The 27094-nt window shown below is 43.4% G+C and overlaps 1 protein-coding gene across 2 annotated transcripts in view; it reads left to right on the top strand.

The window, feature by feature from the left end:
- Positions 1 to 542: 542 nt before the first annotated feature.
- The window catches only part of NQR (ARP protein (REF)), a 148968-nt gene continuing 122416 nt past the window's right edge, over positions 543 to 27094 (top strand). The window contains exons 1-4 of one of the 2 annotated variants that reach the window (XM_087687638.1): positions 543 to 582; positions 758 to 989; positions 14402 to 14569; positions 15402 to 15586. In XM_087687638.1, coding sequence (XP_087543764.1) covers positions 935 to 989; positions 14402 to 14569; positions 15402 to 15586 — 408 coding nt within the window. In that variant the 5' untranslated portion in view covers positions 543 to 582; positions 758 to 934. Of the gene's footprint in view, positions 583 to 658; positions 990 to 14401; positions 14570 to 15401; positions 15587 to 27094 lie in introns of those variants that run through there. The other variant, XM_087687637.1, reaches the window with a different exon arrangement.

Raw genomic sequence — 27094 nt, 5'->3', positions numbered from 1 at the left:
CACCCTCCAAAGGCCAATTGTGAGTTTGCTTGGAAAAACCCTCAATGTTTCTTGGTGGGGCAAGTCCAGAGGGGCTTTTATATAATTGTTGACATTTATCTCTATGACACTATACTATGAATGTTTGATTCAGTCTAAAAGAGACATATACAATAGCTTTTGACATTTACTCTATAATACTATTCTAACAATGTTTGATTTAGGCTAAAAGGGGCATATACAATAACTTTTGACATTTATCTTTATAATACTATACTAAGAATGTTTAATTTAATCTAATAGAGACATATACACCTAGCATTACTAATTTTTAAAGTTCAATGGCAAGACATTATATCACGTTGAACACCTTGTTCTTTGCAGTGTTAGTTGAATGGGCCACATAATTAGCAAAAGTTCAATGGGAAGGCGTTATACTTTGGACAACTTGTTCTCTGCGGTGTTAATTGAATGGGCCACATAATTAGCAAAAGTTGTTCTATGTAAAGAATGAATTCCCAAATCCTTAGCTGGGAACCTGAGAGCTCGTCTTCGAAGGATATACTTTTATGCTGTGAAAGCTCTCGAATTAGTCCAGGAGAGGCACGAATTTCTTGGCTGTTGTTTTTTGTTATTACAGTTATTTTATGCATGGGTATACATTACCGTCACTGCTGACGTGGAAGTCCCCTAAGATTCCACGCTGGTAAAACGGCATAGCCCGTCCCAGTCCTTTAATGAGAAACTGTATTAACGTTCTGCTTGAACACATTTTCAGTCCAAGGGTATACTGCTCTTCATCGATCCGCTTTACTGCCCGTCTTTAAACTCACAAGTTGGTCTGAGGTTGTGGCTATGCACGACAGCCCCTGATCGCTAATTTCGTCTAGTTCGAGTTGCTCCAGTTGTTTAAACAAAGCCCGTGTCATCTGCACTACTCTATCTTTCAGCAACAATGAAGATTGGACCTCCCATGGTCGCTTTCATCACAGGAGCTGGCTCCGGAATCGGTATGTACATCCATCTCTGCCATTTCTACTGATTAGAATCGCTCATTTGTTTTGAAGTGTTTCTGCTGATTTCCAAAACATTCACTCAGGGCTTTAGCATAAGGTCTTAAGACAATAAAACCTACGAAAACATCACAAATAGTATGCAATTCAACCTCTTCAAAGCTGTGATAATTCATAGGAGACACACGACACTTATCTTCAAACATCCACACAAGACCTTAGCATAAATAATGTATCAAGACAGTCAAGCCAGGGAAAAGATGTACAGATGCTGTTTTAAAAGAAAAGTTTTAACAGACTGTAGAGCCGTGATGGTTCATAGGGGACGCACTACAGGATCAGATTTGGATGGAGGAGGCCCGGGCTAACTATATTTGTCTTCCTTTGCTGCTCCAATTCTTGTTAGCTTTTGAAAGTTGTTGTCTCATATGCTTTCGGAGCTCAAAACATGTTGATAGCTAGTAAATACTGCGAACAACAACCTTGAGACTGAGCTGGAGGCAGAAACTATTTGTATTGGGATTGTACAGGTATTCTTTCAACTACAAACCTAGGGTGAGTTGGCTATACGCACACCCATTTAAGTTTGAGCTAGTGGTAAGCTATCGGTGTCATGATTTTGTGGTACTCTTATTGAAAATATTTGCATTGAGATTGTGTAGTTAGTCTTTTGACTGCAAACTTGGTCTTAGTTGATCAGATACAAAGCCATGGTCCTCTGGTACTGAATCCCTGAACAGGTAAACTGGCACCTCTGTTACAATTATCCGTAGTCGACTTTGATCTTTGAGATTGCCTGGAAATATCCTTAGCTCTTGTATGAAAACTTCGTAGTCCAGCACATGTGGAGGATCTCTAATGGACGAAAAAAAGAGCGTTAGTAGCAGGGTTGAATGAAAAAGCTGGTGCTGCCGGTTGAGGCTTCACACCACCCCACACCAATGGAAGGTGTTCACTAAGCTGTATATCATCATGATCTTGGGGTACTCTTGTATTAAATGCCTTCCATACCTAGTTACCTTTTCATGGTTGAAAGTTCATGGAGCCAACACAAACAAGCTTGTCCTGGGTACTTTTTTTTAACTATACCGAACACCTTCCATACCCTGATAAAGTATCTGTTCAGCCGTAGAAGTAACATTCTATAGAGGAGTGATGCCTACCTTGGCCCATCTGAATTACAGTTTTTGCTTGAATTCAGTTCAACCCTGCACAGCAAGTACTAACCAATCATTTGATATGTGGCTGAGCAGGACTCTTGAAGTTCCCTTCATTTTTGATTAGAATACTCTGCAATCCATTGGTGTTATGAATCATAACCTACTGTGGCTTTTGCTCTTTAACTTTTTGGGGTTGCAACCCAAACAAAAAGCAATTGTCTTATATATGACAAAAGCATCCATTATATTTGGTGGACTTCTAGCAAAGAAAAGCATGCTTTATGAGACAACTTGACGTACAATTTCAATGCCTTTGTAGGGTCACCCTTGCCATTCTTTGCCTTGATATCAAAGCTCCATTTGTAAGACCCGCATTATTTTATAGGTTGCTGTAAAATATGAATTATCTGCATACAAGACCACACCCCAATCACATAGCTAGGATGCTAGCCATTTCTCATGGTCAAACACCACTCCCAAGGTTGAGATTTGAATCGGCCATGGTCTTGCCAAGCCACACTGTCATGCCGCTATGCGCACACCGTGTAAAAAAATCTAGAGTGTGGCTTTCTTATTGATTTAGAGAGCCAATGCCATTTTAATATTAGTATTAATATCCATGGTTCAAAAATATTAGATTTTTGGACAAGTTTTAGCCAATTTTTGATATTCTAGATATTATCTCTTGTAAAATCCATAAAACTGTAAACAACTTATAGATTAGGATAACATGTAAAAGAAACATGTAGCTTTCAGCTAATTTGAGAGGATTTTATGTAAAAAGAGAGATTGGCAAAATCGCGCGACGCGCGATCGTTGTTTTCAGGCAGTGAATAACACTCCAAAGTGGGAGATGAAGAAGAAGTGATTTGGCTGGATTCTGGCTAGGTGTCCTGGTACCTTAGTCCTCTTTCGGAGCCAATGGAGGTATCAAATTGGTGATTTGAGCAGCATAGAGGAATGTATTATTTTATACACGTTTTTGTCTATTAGAGTTTTATCTTCTCATAATACTGAAATAAACTGACAGGCTTCATCTCTGTTAGTATTTTTCTACATTTTCTAATTCTTTTTGGGAGTATTTTTCTACGTCTTCAATTTCTTCGAACCCCTTCTCTTCTGTCTACTCCTCTCCTTGAATCTACCTTCACCTTGCTGTCTCTTACCCCCGTGGTAGACTCTCGACACCAAACGCACCGACATCGTGTTAGGGGAAGTTTATGTTATGCTATCATCAAGGTGAATTCCGGAAGATATTTAGGCTGATTTGGGACTGATATCTTCAGCCATATTCAGAGAATTAGTTACATCAGTATTCTTTTAATTCATTTCATACTCTACAAAAGACATCTTGTCAAAATATGCAAGTATTATGCGCCGCTATGGCAAGGCAATGTTTGTAGATCATTCATAGATGCTTTGAGTTGAATTAAGAGGAGTTTTTTCCTCTTATTTCTTGGCTGTGGTAACTTATCCTTATCAAGAACTAAATTTGAAGCTCTCTTGAAGCAAGTCTCTTTGCCCTATAAGCCTTGTAATTGACTCATAAGCTTTTGCCCCAAAGAGTTTACATTGAATGTAATCATGCAAAGTTGATTCATGCTATGGTATCATGTATGAATGATGGATGTAGAGTAGTTTATGATACATGACAACATATTGTACTTGATTTTATAATTTTTGATTGCTCTTACAGTCAAGAAAATAAGCTTGATTTGAGTTAGAACTTATGAGATAATATTCTTGTGATCTTTGCTAAGAACATGTAGTTGGAAGCTCTACTCTATCAATATCTTCAAGAACTTGGCTTGAAACCTTCAATCCTTCTCTTATCTCTACTATCTCCGGAGTCTAAGCTCTTGAACCCCCATACATTCTTCTTTCTCAAGCCCCTGTGATTGACCGTGAAGTACATCTTGAACCTTTAAACATTCACTATGATCTACTTATCTCTTGAAGACACATCTCTATCTATCTTGTCCAGTTTTCTTGCCAAAAGCATGTGGTAACCTTCAACCCTACGCGGAGTGACAACGCCAGACCCACTTAATCATCCCTATTGAGAACTGAAAGCAATGTACAGAGGAGTTGTCTAAATTAGATTAAAAGTTGGGAGCAGGTTTGGCGTTAGAAGTTGCATGCCCAACGAATGAGTAAAATAGCATGGACCAAAATATAGGATCCATAAGGTGCCATGAAATGGTAGATCATGTCAAGAGATGGACCTGCACAAAACAATGATGTCTCATAGATAGATTAGTAGAAGACTATGTTCTACCTCACAAAGGAGCATTAAAAACTTAAAGCTGAGACCCTATCAAAGATTGCTACACTAGGTAAATATGTGAGCACATAACTAGTAATAGCAACTGCAATCCTAGGTTTACTCTTCTAATGCTTAGTATCTATGGACAGCTGATGACCACATTGTGATCTACTTGTTGGAAGCCCTTTTTTTTGGGAGAAAAACAGGCAGAAAGCCTTTCCTTTTTGTGCTTCTATAACCACCTTGCTGCTGGCTGCCATGTAAAGTACTGAAACTCCACTGGAGTCTGGTTCACAGCTATGAAAAGCCGAGGTGGGCCATGGTACCCCCCATGAAGTCCCAATTGACTGTGTCGTAGGCTTTCTCAAAGTCCAAAAGAAGCATTGCAATCCCTTATCCACTAAATTGGGCCGACTCTATGGTTCCAAAGAAGGTAAAGATATTGTTCTAGATGAAGCATGCACGAGTGTCATGAGTGATGTGGGTAAGACAGGGCTGAGTTTGCTGCTAATCTTTGCTTGGGCCTTATAAGCTGTTGTCAAAAGAGTGACGGGCACTGATTGAGCTCCAATTTATCCCCCCTTGGGAAGGAGACAAAGTAGACCAGCAAATAGTCTTCTTGATATTCTCCTAGAGTCGAAAAGCATTTGAAAAGCCATCAAGAAGGGGTGTTTCATCTCCTTGTAGAAGGTCAGTGAAGAGTAAAAGGAGGAACCATCTCATCTCATTATTGACTAGTGATGGGCTGCAGTCTGCAATGTGCTCTCTACAATGGAGTAGAGTAGCAATTTGGCTTGAGTGGGCGAAGCTTGGTGAAAGAAGGGTGGTAGCTGGCTGAATGAGGGTAGAAGCTGATGGCATAGTTTTTATCATGTGTGTATGATTGTGGATGTAGGGGTATGAAAAGCGTATGAAATTTGGAGTAAGATATTGTATTTTCAGACTTCACTTTTGGGGAGAAAAATTGTCTGGAAAAAGCACAAAACTTAATGATTGTATAAAAAAAGGTGTCACCTACCTATAGACAACATTGTGTGATAGCCACCTACCATCAATGCTTCAGTTGTCTCAAATAAAATGATTGGAAATTAGAATCAGAATTTTCTTTGGCAGATCAATGTTTTATCTTGAACATTCAATGACTACCTTACCGGTAGTTACTCTTTTGTATAACCTTAAATTATTCATATAATAAATTAGGGCAATGTATGATTCAGCTTCAAGTGCTGAATCATACTTTGATCATATTTTCATACCCGTTTGCATATGATGTATGATTGCCGTATGAAAAAATGATGGCTAGTGGAGAAGGAAGATGATGAATGTGGTGGAAAATTGGGGAGTGTGAGGGATTCAGGATGAAAGTGGGAGTGCACATTGAGTCCCCTTTTAATAGAACATTGTAGGCTAGTTGTGCTACTTAAAAGTCTTGCATGGTGTATGAAATGCAAAATGCTTTTTGGGGCTGTTTTAAGAGCCCTAAAAATGCCAACATGATCAATTGAAAGGCAATTGTCGATGGCTTAACACCCCTTTTTAGGCCAAAAAGAGTGATTGAAAAGAGAGAAACTAAGGCTCTAACCCTAACTCAAATAGATCTTTGTGGAGATACTAAGGCATGGATGTCACGCTACAATGGATAACTTCTTTTGGGTCACCCAAGAGGTCACTTGAAACCATCCGTCCTTCAAAAGGGTGGTAAATAAGATGATTAAGCACTAATTAGAGCAAGCATAAAGTTCACATAAATGGAAATACAAATATTGCCAATCAATCTTGGATAGTGGGCACCCTATTGGCCCCAAAGTTGGTGCCCTTTGTGGTATTTCTTTAACTTGTATTGCTAGAGTTTGAAGTACATTGAGATCTAGCCCGATTTCCTTCAATCTTCAATACATGTTGCTATCCATAGCAACCAGCAAGCCTTCAAACTACTTTGCCCCTTGGTTTGCTTGGAGATTGGCCTTCATTTTGCTCCTTGGATGAAAAATTTTGCCCCAAACATCATGTTAGTTGGCTGGCCTCTTGAAATTCTTTGAAATCCTTAAATTTGAGTTGCTGAATTTTAAGTACTAGGCCTTAAATTTTGAGCACCCTTCCTTGGATGGTAAACCCTAATTTTTTCTATAAATTAGGGTTTAGCAAAAGAAATTCTTCAATTGCACTGTCTTGGGATTAAATGTGGCTTAGATCTTGAGGGTAGAAGTGAATTGGTTGAGAGAGAGAGAGAGAGAGAGAGAGAGAGATTATAGCTTCATCGCTAAAATCGGCTGAAATTTAATAATACCCTGCTCTAAATGGCAGATCAGTTGTAGTCCATTGTCAATAGGAGGCCCACATACAGTCGCCTATCCTTTTGGGCTGCAAAATTGCTATCATCTGAGGGACCAACATTAGGATGTATACCTTGTTGTCAAAAAAGCATTGGATTGACACTTCTAAGTTGGCCTTGCACATGCATCAATTGCCCCATTGGCATCATTTGCTTATGCGCATTTTCCACATTTGGAAAATCATGTTGCTACATTGGCTCTTCCTTCAATATCTTGTTATCTTGAAGCCCTTGAAGATGATTTCTTCTTCTTGCCTTTGTTGCCCTCCTTGAAGGGGCTCAAAAATTTATAAATCAAGGATCATTTACCAATTGCACAAACATTTCGGCTGCTATCCTCAAGTGATCTTTAAAGGTAATCAAATTTCTCTCCCTCTTAATGTTCATTAGCTTCAAGAGGCCTAGAGGAACCCACCTCATCCAATTCTCAGCTTGTTTTCCATGTTAAGTGTATTGTCCAAGACTAGGCATTGCATTTCCCCCAACTCTTTGTGAAATTTTTAGATTGAGAGGTATTATCCTTGCTTGATCCCATCTCACTATTTGAAGGCATTCTTGGTGTAATGCTTAGCTAATTACAATTTCAGCACTAGAGCAATGCTTCCAACTTCTAATTATGTGCCATGGGCCCACCAATTCAAGGGGGTTGATGGGATCTTGGCAATGGAACCGTGAAACGAGCCTTCCTTCTAGAAGGGTGGTAAATAAGTTAAGCACTAATCACAGCAATCATAAAATCCATATACGGAAATATAAATGTTGCCAATCAATCTTGGAGAGTGGACACCCTGTTGGCCCCAAAACTGGTGTCCCTTGTGGTATTTCTTTAACTTGTATTGCTAAAGGTTGAAATACACTAATATCCGACCTGATGTTCTTCAATCTTCAATATATGTTGCTATTCGTAGCAACCAACAAGCCTTCAAATCAATTTGCCCCTTGATTTGCTTGGGGATTGGCCTTCAATTTGCTCCTTGGATGACAAATTCTGCCTCAAACATAAGAGTTTCATCACTCAAATTGGCTGAAATGTTGTAATGACCTGTTGTGAATGGCTGATTGACTACAGCCCCCCATCAACAAAAGCCCCATGTCGCTTGCCCTTGTGGATCCCAAATTGCTGTCACTTGCTTGTAGACAGCCTATAGGTGCTATCACTTGTCTCCAATGGCCTCTTGATAGCTGGGGGCAGCTCTTTGATAGTCTCCACTGGCTAGGTTGATCACCAATGGCTGGAAAATTGCAGCAATAACTGTCTCTCCTCCTCTCCTAACCTCTACAATGCTGGAACAATGGGACTTGCTTTGTTTTTACTTTTTTATTTGCTGTTTGACTTGGCTTAGTAGGTCATACAAAATTGAGACCCAAAGTTCAAAACCACAATCAAGGATTCCAATGTAGTAGTATGAAGCAGTAAAGGGATAGATGAGGGTGATTATGCATGGAGCAATGAATGCTCAAGTTGCTTTGTTTGATGAGGTAAAGGGAATCATGCTACATAGTGGGTGGGTTTTCAGTTGGCAGTTAAAGAAGAAGGTGTTTGCCTTCTAGTTGCCTTGCCTCAGCTGCGTGTGCTTGACGTGTCTATCTTTGCGGTTGCCACCAATCTGTCTTGTACAATGCCATCAACACAGGCTGTTTGCTATTGGTGGTGCTCGAGGAGTAGGAGGAGAAAGAGAAGAAATAGAAAAAGAAGGAGGAGCTGCCTCATGGTAGTGATTAGACTACTTGAATTGCTACGTTGTCCTAGCTTGACCTGCTGCCCAAGTTAGTTTCTTGGGCCTGTCAAGCCTTGGGTACCCGCTAGACATGTGTGTCACATGTCTTCACCATGGCCATCTGACACCTGTTGCAGCCAGATCTCCAATCTATCCCTTTGATTCGTCACATCAGCAGACCAATGGACCTGCACGCACTTGTCCGCCAACTCGAAGACAACTCTTGCCCCGTCAAACTTATTCCATCCCAACACGTTATCATTAGGTGGTAGGCTTGCCTCCACATATTTTCGACATCAACATAAGGTTTTCATCAATTAAACCTTAAACTAATGTTAAAAGCACTCACTATGATTGGGCTCTGTCTCTTTGACAACCTTCTTCATCACCTTGATCTTATAAAAATAACCAAAGAGGTATGGGATGGCCTTCAAGTCACATTTGGGGGAGATATTAATAATTCCAAATCATCTTTGAATATGCAATTGTCTAGTATCTCCGCTTCTTTGACAACCTTCTTTATCACCTTGATCTCACAAAACGACAAATATATGGAATGGCCTTCAAGTCACATTTGGGGGAGATATTAATAATTCAAATTATTTTTGAAGATGCAATTGTTTAGTATCTCCTAAAATCCTTCGGAGACTCTTAGGCAACATCTCTATCATTTAAGTCTCTTTAATAACAATTGACCACTCTCAATAGTAGTTTGGATAAGGATGATAAAAACGGTGTACTTCTTAATAGCTTGATGAAAGAAGCACAATCCAATGAAACCATGAGGAGATGGTTGCTATCCTTTTGGATGACCAAAGGCGCAACAAGGATATTGACATACCATCAACAGCCTTCTACACTAGAAACAACCGCTCAACTACCGATATTGCAAGCGTATTGGTCACACTATTAACCGGGGCAAGAAGAAGAGAGACAAGTAGCAAGACAAGCAACACGCTCACTATGCCACTACTAATACCTTATTTGATAGTGATCTTGACGAGCCACCTACTACTTTAGATAAGGCTCTAAATATATCTATTCAATATGGGTTGACTAGGTATAGGCATGATTGCTGTCTAAGTAGCCCAAGAAGAGGGAATAGGCACAACATAAGCATGGGATGGATTTGCCAACAGCTGTTGTTCAATGTTTGGAGGGGCGACTGAGGTGGCAAAGGGTGGGGGAGACTGTGGTGGGAGAGGGATAGACAGTGTCAATTGGGCTTCTTAGCAGTGACAACTTGCATCCATAGGGGGCAAGGTGGGTTCTCAACGGGTCTTGTTGAGAAACCATATCATTCCATACAGTTTTCCTTCTTCATTTTCTTTTTTGGTTTCAATTTCTAGCTCAGAAAGGCTTTCTAGGGCCTTTCGAGAGTGTCAGAGTGCTGTTGGAGAGACTTCATGGCCAAGACTCGAGACTATTTGTGTCTATATGTACGGCACATCCCATTCATTCTTCACCATTTCACACTTGTACTCACGACACTCACTCACTTCTTGTGAGACTTTCATCTCTCCTCTCTTCTCTCTCCTTTCACCAATCTGAAACCAACCTTCTCGGATAGGGTGGTAAATGACCTGATTTAGCACTAATTACAGCAAGCATAAAATTCACATAAATTGAAAATGCACACTTTAGCACTTTAATCTTGGACATTGGACACCCTGTTGGCCCCTAAAATTAGTACCCCTTACCGTATTTTTTAATCTTATATTGCAAATGAAAGGAGTAAAACTGAGATCCTTTGATCTCCTCCACATATCCAAGTGCCACGCGCTGTCAAAACTGACTAGTAAGTCTCCAAACCAATTTGCCTCTTGGTTTGCTTGGGGATCGGTCTTTACCCTGCTCCAAATTCAGCGCCAAATTTGATATTGGTTGGCTGGTTTCTTGAATCTCCTTGAAATTCCTTAATTTGAGCTGCTAATTCAAGTTCTAAGCCCTCAATTCCGAGCACGCATTCTAAGGTAGCTATAAAAACTCTAAATTTTATTGTAAATTAGGGTTTATAGCAAAGATTGACTAAAATCTCTTTCTTTGATGTTTTATTTTGTTGGAAAATGCTAAGATAACTTGAGAAATGTCTAGGGGATGAGAGAGAATATTGTAGAGAGAGAAAATTCAGAGTTTCATCTTGAGAAACACTGAAAAGTTACCGTTGCCCTGCTCAAATAGCCATGGAAGTTGTCATCTATAGCTTAGGACCACCATAAAGACTGCTACCCTCTCTTGTTTGCGGTCAGCTGCACTAGAAGGACCTTGGGTTGTTGTCACTTGCTCCTTGAGAGCTCCAAATTGCTATCACATGTTGTAGGATTGATCCTTGTTGGTTGCAAATCACATCAACAATCTCTCTTTGCTCTCTAATAGCCTTCTTTTCTCTCACAATGGTTGGAATATACCTTACCGGTCCCTAAAAACGTTTTTTCCACTTGCATGGTCAAGTTTTGCAAAGCCAGAGGTGCTCAGTGAGCCGTGAAGATTCTTTGCATTAGATAGGTTGTAGGCTTGACATCAACATTTGATTCTTACTCTATTTCTGTTGCGTCATTGGAAGATATCCTTTTTCTCCCTCCTACCTTCTCCTTTTACAGGTTGTCACGCTGGTACCATGGCGTGTCCACCACTAGATTGCTAGTCAGCCTACTATGTTCAATGCAATAAGTCGCATTTGACACGCACTAAGTCCACTTGAGCAGATAGAGGCTTTAAGAACTCATGAGGTGATAAGTCCTCCTGGAGGCCACCATATTGTGTGGAGGTTTCTCCCACCCACTTTCGTGTTGAGTGGCTATTACGGCCCCCCTCTCTCCCTCAGTCCACTCCCTTGAGAGCCCATGGCTATTTCCTACCCTCTCACTCAAAGCCTCCTTCTATCCCACCCTCTTCTACTTCAGTTCGAGAAGATACCTCTGGGTGCACTTCGGCTTCTGTTTCTTTGAGCCCTAGCTACCTTCTTTGGCACGACCGGTGATACTTTTTTCATCATTAGACACCTCGGAGTCCGTGATCCATGAGTTGTCAACTCTCTCTCTTTGAGGGGGATATAGAGGGGGATCATCTTTCTTCGCCCTTCTTGGGGGCATCTCCTTTTTCTTTAGCTTCAAAGGGGGCTCCTACTCCATTCTAGTTTTCAAGGGGGACCCTACTACTCTTGAAGTTCTTCACCCACCATCTTTTACTTTTGAGGTTTGGCTCTTTTTCAAGCGGTTTTACCTCCATTGAAACCTGACATTTAGAGAATCTATCTTCGATTGAGGCCCTTAAATTTTCAATAGCAACTTTTGTGACTAGGCCTTCGTATTCCTTCCAACATGGTGTAATGGAGCTAGTGGCTTCTCACCCGAGGTGGTGTTTCAATTCTACTATTCGTATGGTCTCCTAACTATCTTTATAGGTCTCCTTTTAGGTGGCATTCTCGGATTATGGGGTGGATCTTCTTCTCTTCACCTCACTCCTCTTATGCTCCTTTTTGGGCTTGAGAGGGGGTGTTGAGAAACCACATCATTTTGTATAGTTTCCCTTCTTTATTCCCATCTTTTGTTTTAGTTTCCATCCCCAAAAAGGCTTTCTAGGGCCGTTTGAGAGTGTTGGAGCGATGTTCAAGAGACTTCGGTGGGCGAGACTTGAGACTGTTGGTGCCTATATATATGGCACCTCCCATTCATTCTTCACCACTTCACACCTGTACTCACCACACTCACTTCTTCTGAGACTTTCGTCTCTCCTCTCACCTCTCTCCTTCCACCATCTCCATTTGTTGCTGCCAAGCTTCAGTCACCTGCTTCCCAGATCTGCGTCTATGGTAGAAGTGGCTTCCTCCTCAATTGGCAACCTCCCTACACAATGGGCAACAATACTCCTCCTGGCGTTGGCTTTTGATAGTTGGCGACAGCCTCTTCTCCTCTAGGTGGCTTCATCAGTTTGTGTTTGGCTATGTGGGTGGCTCCTCCATCACTTTTGTCTCATCTCTCTCCTCTCTCCTTCCACTATCTCCATCTGTTGCTGCCAAGCGTCAGTCACCTCCTTCCCAAATCTGTGTTTATGGTAGAAGTGTCTTCCTCCTCAATTGGCAACCTCCCTACACAATGGGCGACAACACTCCTCCTGGCGTTGGCTTCTGATAGTTGGTGACAGCCTCTTCTCCTCTAGGTGGCTTCATCAGTTTGTGTTTGGCTATCTGGGCAGCTCCTCCATCACCTTGCGATAGATTATGAGCCCTAGCACCTTGTGTTTGGGAGTCAGGAGACTTCACCCATTTGCGTTTGCTGCATCTGGGATCTCCTTCACTGCTGGTGACCTTCCCTTCCACCAAGCATCAGCATCAGGGGCTGCTACATTTGTGTTTACAGCTTTTGATAACTCCTTTACCTCTGACATCACTCCCTAGCAGCTGGCATCTGTCTTCATGCTTGTGTTTGCAGACTCAGAGTCTCCTCACCCTCTCCTCACCCTTTGACAGCAGTCTTCCTACTCTAGGCATCACAAGTCATCATCCCTGCATTGCAGATTTAGAGGCTTCTCTTCAATGGCAGTCTGCCTACTCTAGGTGACACCTCATCATCCCTGCGTTCGTAGACTCAGAGGCTTCTTTGTCGGTTTCCCTACTCTAGGGCATCCTTCCTGCTATGGCACCCTTCATTATTTCATTCATTTGTTTGAGTTTCTCTTCTCTTCTCAATGTTTGCTGTACACACTCTGTGTTTCTCCATGCAAACCCTATTCTCTCTGGTTGCTCAGTCATTTCTTGACATAGATCACAACTTTCAGATGCGAAGCACGAATATAGATAATTCTCATTTGGGGGACCATTGGGGAGTTATCAAGTAACTCATGTGCAGCCTCAGTTGAGATAAAGTCATGATGAACCATGAAAATACCTTATCTTATTAAGGTGGCCTTAGTGATGCGTAGAGTGGAGTGAAGCCAGTCCTTAAGTTGAGCAGGAAAGGGGAATGCTGAACGACTTCTCTGAAGAGTGCCATTTCCTCATACTCCTTTGTTGGCCTACATGTTTGGAGCTATTCCTTGGAAAGGACCACATGTAAGGTTGTGGCTTGGATGCATGTGTGGGTTGCAGTGGTGTTAGACTAGAGGCCTTTGTTGCATGTGTTTGACTGGTGCTTCTGTGCTAAGAACCTGCTAGCAAAGAAGGGGCCAGGGCAACTCTTGCAAGGAAAAGAATGGTGAGGAGTCGGCCAAAAGTGAGAAGAGGAGGATGAGAAGAGCGAGGTAGACTGAACACCTATAGCCACTTAGCTCCTGAGAGTGGTAGATGTACTACCCTCTACTGATTCTTATCTACTGGACCAGTTGGACAATTCAACTCCTCCACTTTGTACCCTTGGAGTCGGTGGTTTTTGCTCTCCTTTCGCAGCCTTGTCTCTCTTTAGCTGCTTTTTGATTCCAACTGGGACTGCCAAGGCAGCATCATCTCTCACGTCCATCCCCCACCTCTGTGTCAGGGTACCTTGGAGTTTCTTTGTGGCTCTCTGCCTTTAACCCTTTTACTCCCTCTTAAGTGAGACTCTGTTAGTGCCCAGAATTCCGTTATCACCAGGTTGAAGCTCTGCCAATACATCAGTTCCTTACACTGGGGCCCCTCCATTCACATATTTCAAGTTGCAGAGTTGGTTTATGAACAGACTAGTTGCACTAAGTGCAGAAACACACTTGTTAGCTGCAAGTTGCACAGGAGCACAGAAGTACAATAAACAGTCGTGGAAATGAAGAGGTAGGATAGGAACACCATTGCACTGAACATGGTAGGTGGTACTTATCTGGGTGACTTGGCAACCTTCTATCCTTTTCTAATTTTGTGCATTTGTTTCTTTTGATCTAAATTATTGACATGTGACATTCTTGACTCATTAAAGGTCATACTTGTAAAGATTTACTGATTGTGTAAATTGACAATGATATTGCAGGCCGGGCGTTGGCTTTAGCTTTGGCCAAAAGAGGTGTTGAGCTGTCCATTGTTGATCTATCAGAAACAACTGGTTTAGATACAGTAAAACTAGTTGAAGCGGAATATTGGAAATCTGCACGCTCCAGCCTGAAAGCTTTATTTATCAAGTGTGATGTTTCAAAGCCTGGTAAGTGTCTTAGTGATGGGCCTCTTCTCAAATTTGATTTAATCCTAATATATTCAGGCTTGGGCTTCTAAATATGGCTTTCTTTTTGAGCAAAACAGTGTCTTTCTGAAATATCTTTCAACTACACTTACAATGTCCTTTTTTTACACTGGCTGTCTTTATCCATGCAAAACCTCTGCATGGGTTTGCGTATGTGTTTTTAGACTATTTACAAAAGTGCAGAAATACAGCCTGATGTGAAATAGGCTGCAGGATCATGTTTCAGTGTTTCTCATTATGTTTTGACAAAAGTTTTTGACTCTAGGGAGGTTATATCAAATCAAGCTGAGACCTTAGTCAAAAGCAGAAAATTTCTTACAAGAAGAGCCACTGTGGTGTTGTGTCCTGTTGTGCCATGTTGCACAAAGACTAGGATAAAGCTTGAATTCTTTTTCAGACTGTAAGAGTGTTGTTTAGTGTGAACTTTGAGGTCTTGTTCAGATGGCAATAGTGATGGAGATGAGAGGAGTGTGGTAGCAGTTTGGACAGTGATAGTATGTGCCAGCTATTTGGGCATGCATGGGAAGACTAGATTTCACACAAGAAGATACTCCGTATGTGAAGACTGTTTGTTTATTCATCATCCCAACTTGAATGTAGTTATAGTAACACTGATGAAAGCAGCTCAAATATTTTAAACACATTAACTCAAATATGTTTTCTAATATTGGTGTGATTCTGTGACAAACTTGTTTGGTGTGCATCTGCATTTGTATGCATGTGTGTACTATTAAGGTATGTTTCTATGGTGCAACTGAAAACACTTCACTGGCCTTGCTGTTGATATGGGCAGGGGATATAATAGCAGCCTTTGACAAGCATAAATCCTTTTTTGGGAAACTTGATATTTGCATCAACAATGCTGGCATAAGTGATAGAGAGTACTTTACAAAGGATGTTAGCAAAGATGGAACTGGTGCTTGGCGCAAAGTTGTGGATATAAATTTAAATGCTGTCATTGATTGTACTCGGCTAGCAGTAAGTTTGACATTTTTGGTTATAAAACTCAGTTGTACTACTAAAATGGCCTTATTATAAGCAAGATGGTTGGATAACGTTGCCATTCTAGTCATATATTTGAGTGCATAAGTTTGTTCAAAACTATACTCAATTTTGATGCATAATACATTATGAGAATGCTGATAGGCTGAACTAGAATACCACATCCATATCACTCTTTTAGGCTAGTTTGGAAGATTGCCTGTTGACAATTTCCAAGCGTCCTGTGACATCCTTCTTGAATGGTGGAATTGAGCTTGTTCTTTCCTGGATGAGAGAATCTGGTATGTGTTTTGTCATGCTGTCAATGTTGTAGCCAGCCTTGTTCAGTTTAAGATGGAGCATTAATTGCCTTTTGAGCAAGGTGTGCCTCTCCCCCAGCATGCTTCTGCCGCCACTCAGCTGCCTTCTCCTCCCTGCTAACCCCCGTCCTTGCACCAGCCCAGCCCAGCTTGTGCCAGCTGTCCCATGCTACTTCAGACCTGTATGTGCCTGGTACATGGATAGTGCCTGACCTGTGTCTGTAAACTGCACCCCCCAACCAAAACAATAAAAACAACTAAACAAAATCCCAGGGTGGTGCTGTGAAGAAAACTGCTAGGGTTTGCACCAAGGACACACAGAGTGTACGACCACGACAGAAACACAAAGAGACAGACACAGACCCAGAGGGCAAAACTCAAACCCTAAACTCAAAACTCAAAACTCAAAACATAGAAACTCAAACAGAAACAGAAGGGAGAGAGAGAACACAACTTTGAAGTGAATGAATGCTGTAAATGAATGTAAGAGTGTATAGTGTACTCAAGGGCAGAGCAATGTCGGAGTGTGACATCCACTGGAGACGGATCCCAAGTCTGTGACCACCAGTCGGAGTGTAGGAGTGCTATATAGTGAATGGTAGCAGGCTGGTCACCAAAACGCAGCAGTCTGGAGCCTGGAAACTAGTAAACGCAATAGTGTACCACCGATTGGAGGCTGGAAATTGCGCACAGTTGCTGTAAACAGCAGGCTGAAATAGTGTCTAATGTGGCTGGCGATGACTGAATGATCAGATCGCAGCAGATGATGATGTCGCCAGCAGCTTACGTCAGCATGGATGAAGGCTCTAGCAGTAGGAGCAAACACGGATGGAGTGGCAGCAGTCTGGAGGGTTGGACAGCCATGAGGGAGGAGGCTGATGGCTGAAATCTGCACGTGGAGTGAGAAACCTGTACAAACGGAATAAGGCTGAATGGGGCAGTCTGTCTATTTATAGACGTGGAAAGGTGCCCCAAAAATTAGGGTTTTCATTGAACTCTCTCGAATTGCTTCCCGTTTTAGGGTTTTACTCTAAAAGAGCATTTTTAGTGTGTTTTGGGGTTTTTAAGAGGCTTATCAACAAGTAATGCATGCTTTAGCTCAACACTCCCTCTCAGGTCTAAAATTGAGCTGAAAGGTTAGGTCAGCCATTGTAATGTTTATTTACCCCAAGGCGTCCCATCCCAAAGCAGCCATGGCATTGGACAAAGGGTGCATGTCGGCTACCCAGTGGCCTACCAAGACTACAGAGGCGATGGTTATCTTACCAAGGGAATCCAAGTAGTCACCCTAGAGAGGACATGGCATCAGACAAAGGATGCACGGTGGTTGCCCAGTGGCCTACCAAGCCCTACAAAGGCGGATGGAACCACATGGAACTTTAAAAAAAAAAAGAGGGAAAGTTTATGGGATGCGACTGATTGAGTAATAGTGACCCAAAAGACGAGAGTAGGGAGGGTACACCCAACACATCACAAAACAGAACAAGCTATCCCATCCACTCAGGGTGTTGATGACGAGGAAAAATAGGTGATGAGGTATCCATGTAATGAAGGAGGATGGTGGTGGGGTAACAACAGCCGTCAGTGAAAACAGCTTAGGATCCGCTCAAGTGGGGCTCTGCACAATGAGATGCAAAATATGCTACATGCTGAAGAATGCTTATGCAGTAGGTGCTACTTGGACAATGTCTCTCATGGAAAAATTGTTCACTTGCCTAAGCACCCTAGTACAATGATGATGAAATCATGCAATGCAAAGGCTAAGGTATAACAGTGGGGAGAAGCCGAGGGTGAAGAAAAAGTGCTGAAGCCTGTAGAATACCAAGAAGGGTAGGAATCCCCTCTCAACTTGGATGTAGATGTCGAAGAAGGAAGAGTAGCTTGATGTCGGTCTTCGTATGGTGTCGAGAACCATAAGGAATGAAAGAAGAGCAAGTGGATGAAGTGGATGAAGCACCCTGTTAGAAGAGCAAGGCAGAAGTCATTGCTATGATAGCATCGAGAGAGATGCAACACGATTCGTCTCGGGAGAGGAAACCGTCATGTTGGAAGAAGAGCAAGCACTCCTAGGATGATGAAACCATGAAAGGAACGGTGCGCATTCCCATGTCTCTAGCCTAGGTAGGACCAAAGCAATGTGCAAGTTAGCCCTACACTGAAAGACAAAACCCTGCAAAAGAGATGAGAATCTGCAAACACAGAGGTTAGTGGTGAGATGCTCCAAAGCAAAACATAACATAAAGAAAATCTGACTCAAAGTAAATGCAATGATGTGGATGTGTGTGAGTAAATGCAGCGGAAGACAAAAGAATGGAAAAGCTAAGGACAATGAATCCTATGGGCTTGACTCTAAGAGTGCGAAAAATGAATGCTAGACTGACCTAGGGTATCCGAAAGGACCTAGAGACATACGAGTCTAAGAAGGTGGCCACCATCGCGTACGTCCAGTAGTAGGGCTCTCCAAAGGGAATGCCTGACAAGGTGGGGAGGAAGGTGAGATAGATGCATGAAGTGCAATGGGATCGGAGCCTGCAGACCAATCAGCTAGTCCCTTAGGGATAGTGAAAGAGATGGGATGCTGAGGCTCTACTCGAGCCACATGTCCAACAACAACAGTGGGTGCTGAAGGAGTAGATGAAGCAGTAGCGGAAGGCATAGCCCCACTGGACTGTGCAGTCACAATGGTCTGCTGAGGCTTTTTAGGTGGAAGACCTTGGGCCTTGGAGTGACACTCCTCGTCCACATGGCCTGCTCTCTGGGAGTGTGCAAAATCGGTTTTTCTTAGGGAGTTGCTGCTAGATAGGTCTAGATTCTTTGGTTCCATCTGAGCAAGAGGAGTCACCCTTTGATTGGCTTGCCTTCGCATCTTGTGAGTTCTTGCCATTGGTGGTTTTCCCTTCCGAAGAAGAGGCAACCAACCCCCTCTACTCTGAATAAGATTATGATGAGGATTTCTTGTGGACTTGATTATGCAGCCTCGTGTAACGCAAGAACTGGCACTCAAACTCGTAGAAGATTGGCAATCGAGGTTGGAAGATGATGTGTTGAATGAAATTGAAGTGCTTTTTGGGCAACTTATTCAAGAAGAATATAACCTGATCGTCGTCTGACTTTGGAGAGCCAGTAGTGGCGAACTTGGCAAGTAACCGCCTATATTCAGCCAGCTTGACTTTCAAAGGATCCCCTTCCTTAATAGAGGACTCTTGAAGCTCAAAGTCGAGATTGATATGCCAAGTACGATCACGAGCCGTATAGCGGTTGAGAAGGTGACTCCAATGCTCTGACGCGAGCGGCAAGTTCTGCAACTGAGAGTGAAACTCAGGAAGCAATCCCTGCATCAGCTCAACATTGGTTGTGGCATTGCGGGCTCTCCATTGACGGATGTAATCAAGGTGAGCTAGTCAAGGGTCTGGCATAGGCTCTAGACCATTGACGAGGTCCCAAAGACCCTGAGACTCAAGCACTTGTTACATGAAATTAGACTAAGTGGTGGAATTTGACCCGTTAAAACGTGTCTTATCCGTGAAGGCATTCTTGGCCGTTGCAACAGGAGTGGTAGTGCTCCGAGATGGATAGTGTGAAAAAGTGTAGTGTGAGTAGGATGGGGAAGTGGAGTACACTTGGGAAGAGGCCCCAGAGTGCCCACCAAGCATATGGGTAGTGTGCAAGGTGGATCCATAGGTAGGGATGGGCTGACTAGGCATGGGCATGGTAGCCACATGAGGAACCCAAGGAGGTGGGACGGGAATACGGGGAGCAGAAGATGGGAATTTCTGCGTAGGTGTAACCCAAGGAGAGTGTGAAGACGCACCATAAGCGCAGGATGGAAACCCTTTCATTTGAGTGGTCATGTGAGATGTGAAGCTGGGGATAGTGAGGGGGATGTCCATCACAGTCGACCCAGGAGGTATGGGTGTGCTCATTCGCTGAAAGGTGAGAGGCACTGTGTTAAAGGGTGGCATTCCCCCTAACAAAGTACCATGGTGCAAAGAGGTAGTGTCACGAGGACGTGAAAATTTGATGCTTTGCTTATGTTTAATTGACATTTGATTAAAGAATTAATCAAATGTGCAATTAAAAGATGCACATGTGTTGCACATGAGAGGTGCAAGCTACTTTCTCACAGTTGAAGACCGAAGGACCCTGCGAAAAAGATGGGTGTCAAAGGCAAAAGTTGTAACAAGCTACACTTGTTAGATTCTAGGTGAATTTTGGTGTCAGTTTGCCCCTAGGACCATTAATTGGCCATTAAGTGTCAGTGGTGACACTAGGAATTAGGCATTAATTAATGGATTAATGCTTGTCTAAGGATCAATTAATGCATGGGACCACTTTGGGTTGCAAATGGCCTAGCCAATTAATTTTTGGATGGGCAAGGTCAATTTTCTGGGCATGGATTAAGGGCTAAATTAATTAAATGACCAGAAATGACTGAAAATGGATTAAGAAAGCTGCCACTTGGCAAAACTTTCCCATGTAAGTGGGGGAAAGGTTAAATAGGGCTGAAGGGAGAGAGAAATCTCGTTTTTTCATTTTGGAGCTGTTGGAAAGAGGTGTTGGACTGTTGCTGCTAGATTTTGGGGCCAATTCCCAGCCATTGGAGACCATTTTGGTGATGGAGATTGTATATTCTTGACCTTGGGAAGCTGACCATTGCTGCTGATGCACTTTCTCTTGAAGATCACAGTCTCTGATGCTCCTATTGTTGTTGGTGTATCCGATTGGGGCTGGTACAACAGGGCAGCAGCTGATTTTGATCAGTTCTTCACGACAAATCTCAAAATTTTCTCTCTCTACAGCATTCTCTCATCTCCTTTAGCCTATGCTCAGCCATTCTCAGCAATTCTCAGCCATTCGGAGGAGATCTCAGCCATTTTTGGTGGGCTGATCTGTAATTTCTGCAGTAAACCCTAATTCACAGCAGAAATTAGGATTTAGCAGCCACCTTGGGATCCGTGCCAGAGATTGAAGGCTCAAGGGACTGAAATCAGCAGCTGATAATTGAAGATTATCAAGGGATTTCAGGATCCAGCCCATCCTGAATTGATTTGGGGCAGCATTTGGCTAGCCAAGGGTCAAATTGGAGAAGAAGTCCTGGGTGAAACAAGGGGCAAATGACCCAAAAGGCTTGCTGGTCATTTATGACAGCAAGAGCAATTGGTTAGCAGGAGGAGATTGAAGAATCTCAAGTTGTACTCCTTCCAATTGAATGAAAGCTAAAGAAATACCGTAAGGGGCGCCAGTTTTGGGGCCAACAAGGTGTCTACTGTCCAAGAATGTTATGGTAAAGTGTGTATTTTATTTTATGTGCATTTATTTATTGCTGTAATTAACTGTATTTTATTTTATGTGCATTTATTTATTGCTGTAATTAACTCTTAAATCAGGTTATCACCACCCATTCCAAGAAGGAAGGTTGGTTTCAGGTAGAGAATGGGTTGGAGAAGGAAAAGGTGCTAGGAGCGGAGATGGAAGATCCAACCCCTAGGGTGTGTGATGCAGATGTGGAGTGTAATCCAAGGTTTCGGAAAGATAATGAGAGGTGATCAAGGTGTGATATAGAAGAGGGTGGGATGGGAGGGAAGTGAGAAGTGTGTGTGATATGCTCAAATGAAACAGAAGTCGTAGATGTACTTGAATTCCGTCTGCTTCATGAGCCCCCGCTATTGAAGTTCACATACGCAAAGCCATCCGGATCTTGTATCTCAAAAGAAGAAACATGCGAGGGTTTTGATTCATGCAATACAAAAGAATTGTACAAACTTGACATTGGACCTGGCTGAGATGATGAAGATGGATCGCCAGACGTTCCGAATGCCCTATGTCCTCCATGATTGGAGAGGTGGCCAGCCTCACCAACTGGTCTGAATGTGGTAGCAAAATCTGGTAGGAGGGGTGTAAACATCACCGTACTTGTTGCGATAGTACTCCTCAAAGTCCTCCTTTGTCATGTTAGTGAAATGTGGTGAAGGTGGAGTGTCGTCCTCCTCATCGAGTCCATAATGCTGTCTCAGGGCCTCCAATGATGGAAAAGCCTGATAAGACATCATAGGAATTGGAGAAGAAGGTGTCTGGGACAGTGTGATTCAATTACGAGTCGTATTGTGTGCCTTGCACAAAGACTAGCTCTCCACAATATCTGCAGGATACTCTTTACAAGAGCACCGGCTTTGATACCATGTGAAGAAAATTGCTAGGGTTTGCATTGAGGACACACAGAGTATATGACTATGACAGAAACACAAAGAGACAGACATAGACATAGAGGGCAAAACTCAAACCCTAAACGCAAAACTCAAAACTCAAAACACAGAAACTCAAACACAAACAGAAGAAGGGAGAGAGAGAACACAACTTTGAAGTGAATGAATGTTGTAAATGAATGTAAGAGTGTACATGTGCTCAAGGGCAGAGAGAGCAATGTTGGAATGTGACGTCCACTGGAGACGGATCCCAAGTTTGTGACCACCAGTCGGAGTACTGAATAGTGAATGGCAGCAGGCTGGCCACCAAAACGCAGCAATCTGGAGGTTGGAAACTGGTAAATGCAGCAATGTACCATTGATCGGAGGCTGGAAACTGCGCACAGTTGCTGTAAACAGTAGGCTAAAACAGTATCTAATGTGGCTGGCGATGACTGGATGATCAGATTGCAGCAGATGATGATGTCGCCAGCAGCTGACGTCAGCATGGATGGAGTGGCAGCAATCTGGAGGGTTGGACAACCACGTGGGAGGAGGCTGATGATTGAAATTTGCACATGGAGTGAGAAACTTGCACACATGGAATAAGGCTGAATGGGGGCAGCCCGTATATTTATAGATGTGGAAGGGCACCCCAAAAATTAGGGTTTCCATTGAACTCTCTTGAACCACTCCCCGTTTTAGGGTTTCCACTGAACTCTCTCGAACCGCTCCTTGCTTTAGGGTTTTACTCTAAAAGAGCATTTTTTTAGTGTGTTTTGGGGCTGTTTAAGAGGCTAATCAGCAAGTAATGCATGTTTTAGCTCAACAGGTGTATCGGCCCCCTGCCCGCCTCTGTCCTTTTGCCACCAGATCCTGCAGTGTCACAACTGCCTAGTTGAGGCTGTAAACCAAAGCCCCAAACGCACACACACACGAACGCAAAAAAAAAAAAAAACATGCAGCTGTGTGCTCCCTCCCTCTATAGCAGTTTTTTTGCTTCTCTTAGTTGGCTAGAAGCTTGCTCAGGAGGTCCTCAAAAGAAACGTACACAATATCAATCATTGGTCTAACGTTGGTGCATTGTAGTGGTGCACTTGAGTCATACTCCTTGTGTGGGGTTGTCGGGTTGTCTTCGAGGAATAGATCTGATGCTCGTGCATTGCATTGGTGCACTTGAGTCATACTCCTTGTGCACGCATTCATTTGATCCATCCATCCATCATCATCTTCCCCCCCTTCCCCCCCCCCCCCCCCCCCCCCCCCCACAAACACACGTGCGCTCACACACAAGCAACAAAAAAAAAAAAACAGCTATGTGCTCCCTCTCTATGTAGCAGCTTTCTTGCTTCTAGCCAAGAAACACACACAATGGCAATCATTGGTCTGATGTTGGCGCATCCCACTGGTGCACCTGAGTCATAGTCCTTATGTGTGGTTGTCTTTGCGGAACAGATCTGACATTGACGCATTGCATTGGCGCACTTGAGTCATACTCCTTGTGTGTGGTTGTCTCTAAACAGTCCTTACCATGGAAAATGAGTTAGAGAAGACCATGGCCTTTGGTAGGCCGTGGGCCACTCTCCTTTTCATGCACAACTCTGGGATTGGCTCCATTCTATCTTGCACATAGTATAGGTGATGTGGAAGATGTCAAAAGATGACGTACCAACGATATAGTAGGGTTTGCGGGGAGGAACATAGAGTGAACTCGGCAAACACTGAGAAGAGAAGAGAAGAGAGAAGAAACTCTGATGAATGGAATGATGAAGATCTGAATCATGGAGTGAATGTGATACAAGGGAACAAGGGTGACGTAGCATAAGAAAGACCATGAAGACAACCACAAACCATGAACCACAATGTCCTCTTGAAGGGGTGTGAGGGTAGTGGAGAGGTTGGAGAGAAGAGGTGACAAGCTGAATGAATTAGCCGTATCAAATGAGTGATAGAGGCAGCCTAGAAATAGGCAAGAGACTGTCTAGGGTGGTGCCCGCAGGGAGGGCGCCGTCTATCTAGGATGGCACTTCACTGTGGGCGCCCAGCCCCTTTTTGGGGCTGCCCACTGTGAAACCCCAAACGCAAAACGCTGAACGCAAAACTGCAGGTGAAGGGTTTCTCAACACCCCCTCTTAGGCCCAAAAAGGAGAACAAGAGAAGAGTGAGGTGGAGGTGGAATGCTACATGTTGAAGAATGCTCGTGTAGCAGGTGCCACTTGGACAATGTTCCTTGTGGGGAAATTGTTCACTTGCCCAAGCGCTCTAGTACAAAGATGATGAAAACATGCAATGCATAGAAGGAATGTTGGGCTTTGTGTGGTGCCGAGAACCATAAGGATATGCTCGTACTCGATCTCGGGAGTTGGCTCCATGCTGACCAAGTGACCAAGGCAAGAAGAAGAGGAGGAAGAAGATATAGAGGATTCTTAAGATCCAAGATTTCCACCTGAGAGGTAACTTGCGATAAAGAACAATAGACAGAGTGAACTGGAGAACCTGAAACTCAACCTTCAGAGAGAAGCCACTAGCTTCGTGCATCCATGCAAGAAGGAATATAGAGGCCTTGCCACCAAGTCATGACTGAACCTCCAAGGCCCCGATCTAGGTAGATTCTCGAGGTCTTGGGTATCAATAGGTGAGATGACCGCTGGAAGGAAGCCACCCCATCCAATGGTAGAAGAAGAAGATATTAGGCCTCCGCTAGGGTGTGTGAAGGAGTGAGCAGTGGGTGGGGACCCCCTTTGAAACTAGAGGAATAGGAGCCCCCTTTGAAGTTGCAGAAGATGTAGATGCCCCCTTGAAGGGCAAAGAAAGATCATCCCCCTCTGAGGTAGATAGAGAATCCAAAAACTCATGGATCATGGACTCTGAAGGAAGTGCTGCTGGTTGTACTAAAGAAGGTATCTGGGGTGGTGAAGAACTCCCAAAGGTGGCCTCTTGAACCTGAGTAGGTGAGGGTGAAGGGTGGGGCTCAGACTGAGCAATGAATGGGCAACAGTTGCTACTTTTCAATGGAGCAGACTGGGAAGCCGAAGAAGAGGAAGGAGTTGAGCAACCACTTTCTCTCGAAGGAGCGGATTGATGAAGAGACGGTATCAAACAATCAGTGTCTCTCGATGGAGTGGATTGCAGAACCGCGGGCCATGGTAGCCGTTGTACCCAAAAATAGGTAGGAGAAGACTGTCGCTGGCATTGCGATGGTCTCTAGGAGATCGTAGTGCCAATCGATCCTCCATGTGCTCGAAAGGACTTAATGTGTATCGGATGTGTCTTATTGCCTTGAGCATAGTACTGTGATAGCCAATGTAGAATGATCTCTGTGGCCCAAAAAGGAGAGGTGGCAAAGGTAGTGCTAGGTGGGAGATGCATATACTCCGGGGGGTGGGGAGCAAAGGTCGAAGTCGGCAAGCATTGGTGGTGTGTCCGGTGATGCCACAATAGGTGCACCCAGTAGATTGGTCATCTGTTTTGGTAAAGAAGCCATAGGTATCAGTGTGCCTTGCTGATGAAGCAATAGGTTAGCTTGAACCATGAACTGCAATGTCTACCTCAAGGGGTGGGAGGGTAGTGGAAGGGCTGTAAGTGAACTGGCAGTAGGAGGAGGATGCTACCAGCAATAAGAGGTTGCAACGAGTAGAAAAACTTAGGGTACAACAGTATGGTGGAGCTGTTGAGTTGTAGAGAAGAGCCACCAATAGATTGGTTGAGCCGCCAGGTTGTAGAGAACAATTGCCAATAGACTGGCTGAGCCGCTAGGTTTCAGAGAACAACTGCTAGCAGTTTGGCTGAGCTGCCGGGTTGCAGAGAATAGCCGCCAACAGTTTGGCTAAGCCTCTAGGTTGTAGAGAACAATTATTAGCAGCAAGGAGGATGTTACATTAATAAGGTAAATTATGGGAGACTGGCGCGAGGGATGACCGTTTGGGGACCTTGGGCACCCGAATGGGGTCTAGGGGAGCCTAGAGAGTTAGAGAGTCCGAGAATAGTAGGACTCACATGAAGTGGACGGCTGGTAGAGGAAACGGGGAGAGAGGTGCCAGCACTTATCTAGGCGTGGTTGGGAGGAGAAACGGGATCTCTTGTGCTATGGTATGGACGATAGAAGAGAGACATTGGTAGAAAGATTGGGAAGGATGTAATACTGGTATCAGAGCGTCGGGCTGTTTTCTGACGAAGGGCTTTTTCGTTCATGCTTTAGCTAAAGACGAGGAAGCAATAGCTGTAGATTGGCGTGATTGGCAGGGGCGAATCGTGACGAGTTTCGTCTGACGCTTCCGTGACGAGTTCTGTGTGACGCTTTCGTGACGAGTTCCGTCTGGTTTCCGTGTGACGTGATAGTTGTATATCGGCGATGACTACAAATTAGCAACGTGACAGCTACAAATTGGCAGGATAGGAATCCAGCGAAGGCGTCACCAGCATGGACGATGCAAGACGTGTCATAGTGATCACATTAGTTCATATGAGGGGGGGTGTTTAATTCCATCCTCATCAGTTTGGAGGAAAGTTGAACTGTTCCTCACGTCTTTTGCTATCACTAAATTGTAAAGGCCATCGACATCTGCCCTATCACCGTAATCAGGGAAGTACCTCATCTTGTACGCAAATTTCTTATATTTGCTTTCCAATTCTAGTGTATTAATGGAGGGGAAAGGGAGAGAGGGAGTAATTGAGGGTTCTAGTTTTGGGGACCACCCTATGGTAGATCCCCATGAAACGAAGATACAAGAAGAACAATGGGAAGAATTTTTTGCCACACGAGAACAATTTGATGATCTAACTGCTCGTGTGCAGGCATAGGGGGTTCAAATGGAATTTTTAACTCAAACACTCACCGAAATAAATTCTCAATTAGCTTTATTACTAAAAAGGGATAAAAATAAGCTAGAAACCTCGAATATTCCATCTTCATCGAAAGATTTGGATGTGACTATGCGAGATCCTAAAGAACCCCATCAAAAATTGAGGGATAATCCAGTCTTAAAAGATATGAAACCCCCTCA

This window comes from Lygodium microphyllum, chromosome 11 (assembly GCF_053477565.2).
Source record: "Lygodium microphyllum isolate KBCC chromosome 11, Lygodium_microphyllum_v1.1.10, whole genome shotgun sequence".
Classification (NCBI taxonomy): Eukaryota; Viridiplantae; Streptophyta; class Polypodiopsida; order Schizaeales; family Lygodiaceae; genus Lygodium; species Lygodium microphyllum.
This window is presented reverse-complemented; position numbering and strand designations above follow the sequence as displayed.